The sequence below is a fragment of the Lipotes vexillifer genome, unplaced genomic scaffold, assembly GCF_000442215.2.
Source record: "Lipotes vexillifer unplaced genomic scaffold, Lipotes_vexillifer_v1.1 scaffold169, whole genome shotgun sequence".
NCBI classification, from domain to species: domain Eukaryota; kingdom Metazoa; phylum Chordata; class Mammalia; order Artiodactyla; family Lipotidae; genus Lipotes; species Lipotes vexillifer.
In genome coordinates this window covers 1,647,625-1,653,624 of record NW_006793375.1, presented here as the reverse complement: position 1 = coordinate 1,653,624, position 6,000 = coordinate 1,647,625, and the positions used below count along the sequence as shown (strand labels likewise).

Here is a 6,000-nt window from a genome sequence, read left to right as displayed (position 1 = left end):
GAATTCATTGGCAGACTTAGTGAGGTCTGTTTCTGTAGATTGACGGAGCTGGAATCCAAACTGAGGAGAGCTGAGAAGTAAAATGAGGAGGTTACACTAGATCCTCTCTAAAGTTCCTTCCAACTCTAAAATAATACGTGCTTTGATCTCATGCTGCTAGCCAGAGTCTCCCTTTGTCACAGGTTTCCCTACTCACCCTACTCTTGTTTAATAACAAAACTCTGCTATTGAAAGAAATGACTTGCAAAGACTGTATTACTTTAAGCATCATTACAACCTCAAAAAATTTTAGGACAAATCATTTTCATGTACTTTTACATATATATTTTCTCTTTTGGAAAGAATCTTGAGCAGAAGAAAATCTCGTATGAGTTTTCCATAGCACCAGTTGAAGAAATATATTTCCAAGAATTGATTTTATTTTTTGGGTCAGGACTGCAGGGATAAAATCAGGTCTAGAGTTTCCATGTGGATGAATTCGGAAATGAACAGATTCAAAGCTGCAGTCCAGGGATGTCTCACCCTACACCGTACTGTTTTCCTTTTAAATTGAATCACTTTTTCGGTGCTTTGGGAGTTAAGAGAACACTTCCAAAGAATTGATTTTGTATGTAAGCAGAATGCTTGGGCACTGCTGCTTTTCATCTAAAGAAAGGTCCTATATTCTCACTGTCTTGGTGGGATAAATTTCTGATAAAAGGGCATACAGACCATTGCTACTTGACGTGTGATCGGTGGGCCAGCAGAAACAACCTGAGCTAGGAACTTGTTAGAAATGCAGACTCTCAGACACCACCTCAGACCTACCAGATCAGAATCTGCATTTCAACAAGCTCTTCAGGTGATTTATGTTAAGATTAAAAGGTGAAAACAACATGCATTTTTTCTCAGAATCTACTTTTTAAAAACATAGAATTCTCTGTTACTCTGCCATAATAGTTAAACTTATCCATGGGCATATTAGTCATTTATGGACTGAAAATTGATCATTTTATTTTGTTTTAAAATTAAGATCTGCAGTGGAGTGCCAAGGTGACGAACAAGGTACATTTTACAGACAAAAAGTAGGTTACACACCCAGCTCACGGCAGAACATGCATTTTTCATTCCCCCTTGCCAGAGCTGATAATTACTTACACTGAACTATCCACCCTTCCTCTTTTTTAGTAATAACAACATTTGTAAGTTTAATTTGAAAGAGCAAGGTTACCTGTCATGCTTTTGTACAGGATTTATAAACTTTCACTATTTTCTGTCTCTTTAGCCAATTTAGGAGAACATTTACACTTTATTACATGACTCCTCCCTAGTGATTAACATCTGGAATGGGCAGATGAAACTCCACCCGCAGTCTCACCCTTCCTTGCTCCAGCTCTTACTCCGAGCCCTACTCTCTAACCTTTAACCAGGGCAAGAAAAGATTGCTACTGCCCCCTGCCGGCCCATTGTATTTTTCCTCCTCTACAAATCCGTGACTTGAAGAGGATGCCCAAGGATTTTGAGCCGCTGAAGAAAGCTCAGAGAAGGGGCTTTCCCTAGTAAAGAAGTAGAGAGATCCTTTGGGAACCGGCAGCTAAAGTCAAACGAAAACACTCAAGGGGCGAGGAAGGTATAAAGGGCTTCTAAATTAAATTATCGATCCTCATAAGCCATTTTCTGCATATGGGCTTCTCTATGCCAATGAAATGTCCCCTCCGCTTCAGCACAGGATTCCTCTTTTGCCTCTAGCTTTCACTGATAACGAGTAGACTACCCACTCCCCTATGATAATTTCAGTACTCTAGATCCTGTTCTCTGCTTCGCCCAATTTTCTTTTCCCACGCCTAGACCTTATTTCCCTTCTCTTTTCTGCTTCAAACTCCCGTCCCGCCCACCCACTGACAGACTCGCATTTCCAGGAGCTCAGACCCTAGCCTTCTTCACCCTCTCCATCTACCCTGACCTCTGCTCTTCCCTGGTCATCACCGCGCCCCTTCAGCACCCCTTCGCGCGGAACGGCCAGTCACTCTGCCTTGGAATAGCAGGAACGTCCCCTCTGGAATGCCTCTCCCCGACCCCCGCCCCAAGCGACTGAAAAAGGAAACATGCGCACTTCAGAGCTAGGAGCTGTCCGAGTGCTGAAATTTATAGGCTCGGTAAGATCACGTCTCCGTCTTTCTGTAGCCCTCATTCCAGCACAGGATTTCAGCAATTTTGCCCTCTTCTTCCTACCCACTCCAGCACGCAGAGTCCTTTCTTCTCCCTCGTTTACAACTTCTTTTAAAAAGAGAACATTTTCTAGAGAAAAGGGATTTGCTAAATAGAAAGGACATAAAACAAAAGCTACAGCAACTCGACTTCCAGCATGGCATTGTCACCAGTCCCCTTTGCATGGTGATGCGATTAAGGTAGCAGCATTTTTATTATTCAGGAAAAGCAGCTGGGGGATCCATCAGTTCTAAGGCTTTGTCTTTCCTAGGTTAACTGATGGTCCTAAGCCCCCGTTTGACCTGACCATGAGGCCCAGTACTGGCACTTTTTGTTTTTTCTCAGCAAACTGTACAAACCCAAATCTCTTCTTGATTTTCAAGGAAACTAGATTCCTGCCAGATTTTGAGTCTGGACAATAAATAGATACTTTGTCCTAGCTTCTTTCTGGAATCATTTCGGGAATATTTTCCACAAGCATCACAGATACAGGAATGAACCGGCAGCTAGTGAACATTTTGACAGCCTTGTTTGCATTTTTCTTAGAGACAAACCACTTCAGGTAGGTGAAACGACTTTGCATGCTGGTATTTTCCACATGAAAACTGTTTGAAAGAGAACGTGTCATGCAATTTTTATCTATTTCTCTATGTCCCGGACCACATTATGTCAATTTTATAAAGGAGAGTTAAGAGTTCTTTTGTTCTTTTAAAAAGCTTAATTATGGTGGGAAGGTGGTAAATTTTTACAGAGGCAAGTTTTATGATGCATAACCTCACTCTGTGCATTTCAACGTATTTTCACAGCCAATGTGATATTAAGATACTCTGATGAGTTGCATGCTCTTTACATTTCTATATAATGGTGATTTTTTTTTTCTTCTTTGCTTTCAAATTCTTCTGTAAGTCATTTAAAGGGGTTATTGAATGCAGTGCTTTTCATATGGTGGAAGTGATTGAATTAATTTGCCAGGAGCATGCTCATTTTATGTGAAATATAAAAGAACCCAAATTCTTAGCTAACTTGGGACTTCTATTGTATTTCAGCAACTAGATGCATACTATGAGAACTACAGTTCAGGAAATTTCTTGAAATACCAAAAACATTTAAAATCTCATTTTACCACTGTAGTCTACTGTTCAATATATTTAGAAATGTATTGCCTATCAAAACTGAATTAATATGACATCTTTGTGTTCATGCATGCATGAGAAATGGATTATGCATAATTTTAAAAAGTGAGAAATCATTATTTGCATGCTTGCATTTTCTACTTAATTTACAAATCGCCTAATCAATTGATACCTCAAAATACCAGATTATTACCAGTAAGTGAAATAGCCATCCTAATGGCTAAGAGGTTCTAAGACAAGATAGAGTTAAGAGATGTTCATACAACAAAGTGTAGGACTCTTCATTTAATTTTCACCAAATTTTATGGTATTTTTTCACAGAACCAAGAGAAATGGAACATATAGCAATAATGCTATGAGTACTGGGAAAACCCACTATGTTCCTTTCAGGTTCACACCTCCTACTATGATTAAGAAAAACTGTGGGCTGGGTTTTATTAGAATCATCATCATCATCACCTTCATCACCACCACCATCACCATTATAATCAAATAATACTTGATTAATCAGATGAATCTGCATATGGGAATGTGAGTATTTCTAGGTGATTGTACCAATTTTTAACTCTTACCAAATGTTTATATCATCTTTGTACTTATATTTAATACTACTTCTTTGAAAAACCGGCAAGAATGTGGTATTTTCCTAGTGATGAGAATTAACAATATTATTTGTTAAAATACTGAAAAGAAAGCTTGTAAAATATATACTTTATGGAAGAAATCAACATTCAGTCAACCACTATGTATTGTCAAAGAATTCATTTCACTATAAACCATATATGCTCTTTTTATAAGCCTTTTAAGGAAAATGGAAGTCTGAGAAATTTTCCAATTACCATTTAGTGTTTTTGATAATGCAAAAGACAAAATGCTTTAGAAGTTCTTTTTCATGAATACTAGAGAGTCAACAATTTAAATGCTAATATATAAATAACAGCTGATAAAATAACAGAAGTACAGACATGCTCATTGTTGACCTATTTTAAAATGAAGTTAAATTTCCAAGTGAAGATTTTCTTTTAGAAAACACATTGGAAATTATTAATAGCTGAAAGCTGGAATAGAATCTAGCAGGTGACAAAATAAGCAATGGGATACTTAGTTCATGATTTACCTTGTTCTGCCCATCTTATTATATATTTTTTATAAAAAGTAGAGGGCATATTAAGGGCCGAAATGCTGGAAGAATGTTTTGGAAGTCATGGGGAAATAATTTAAGACAATCACATAAATTTTAGAAATTATCTCCATTTCTCTGATGACACTGGAAAGAAACAGCTTTATATATCTGTAAAACCTACAACCTAAAGCTATGCATGTTGTATCATCTTAAACATCTTATGGCAAAGTTTGGTAACTTAGGAGATATGACTCAGGATTTATACCTTTCATCACTTAAAGTTAACTCTAGACCATGTACAAGTTAGGGAGTTAACCAAAGAGTTTATCATTTTCCTTTTCTTCTTCTTAACATATCAAATATATTTACAAAACATGATGTCAAACATTCTGTGAGCATTAGTTCTCAGGTGATAAGAACGTAATTGTTGCTAAAAGAGTTAATGATGTGTTTAGGGCAGCTTTCTGCAAAGACCATGACTCCAGGTCTGGAAAACAACCTTCGCAGACCCTATCTCCTTCAGATTTCTTGGACAAATTAATGGGAAGGACATCAGGATATGACGCAAGAATCAGGCCAAATTTTAAAGGTAGGTTTCACTGAAACTTACCTTAATTAAGCCTGTGGGAAATCTAGATGCTTGAACACTCTGAAAAAAATTTTCAGGGCTTTTTATTATAAAATGAAAACAACAAGCATAGTATTCATTTCATTTTGGCATTCTTTGGAACTAGTTGATTTAATAGCTTAAATTTTACATGTTGCTTGCCACTTTCAAAAACTTTCCTCATTTGTGTTATGTTCCACAAAGAAAACTAACATCAGAGATTACTGCCACATTTCCTATGTTATCTAAAGTGGGAGTGGGACTGGAAATGAATACAAGAACAAATGATGGACTCGATTTGTATGAATCGTTACACCAAAATCTTTGGTTTGGGTTTTAAATACGTACCCCCAAAATGAAGTTTACATCTCAATATATAACATGCCCTTTTATACACTTTCAGGCCTCTCTCATTTTTAAACCTTGTGAGAAAAGGCTCTAACTGAATATATTACCAAGTTTTGGTTTCCTCTTGTTTAAACATTCTAATTCTTTATTTGAAATTATTTATCTGAAGTTAACAAAGAAGATCATAGAATTGTAAAGTGCGTATGTCAAAGATGGTGGATACTTTCTTTGTTCAATTAGAAACAAACCAAAAAGTTTGGTGTTTTTGTATGTTTAACATTACAAAAATGTAATTAATAGAAATTACTTTTTAGAAATCACCTTTTATCTATTTGATTTATTTTTACTCTGAATCAGAAAAATACTGAAATAAGAAAGAACTTATTAGTTGAATTGTTTTTGATGTTTTAATTTTTAGATACATATTTTAAATAAATGCATTTTATCTTGTAATTTAACTTAAAATAATGCATTGTGAAGTACTTATATTTTATAAAAGGATGAATCTATAATATTCTAGGTATTATGTCATAATTCATGCATCGCTTTGGTTTTTGCTTATTAGCTATTTAATTGGATTGCTTTCCTTGAGGTTTGATTAA

The 6,000-nt window shown here is 36.0% G+C and overlaps 1 protein-coding gene across 1 annotated transcript in view; it reads left to right on the top strand.

Annotated features, from left to right (window-relative positions):
* The first annotated feature begins 2,681 nt into the window (after positions 1–2,681).
* Positions 2,682–6,000, top strand: part of GLRA2 (glycine receptor alpha 2) — a 188,106-nt gene continuing 184,787 nt past the window's right edge. The window contains exons 1-2 of the mRNA XM_007466340.1: positions 2,682–2,749; positions 4,899–5,032. Of these exons, the coding sequence (XP_007466402.1) occupies positions 2,682–2,749; positions 4,899–5,032 (202 nt within the window). The remainder of the gene's footprint in view (positions 2,750–4,898; positions 5,033–6,000) is intronic.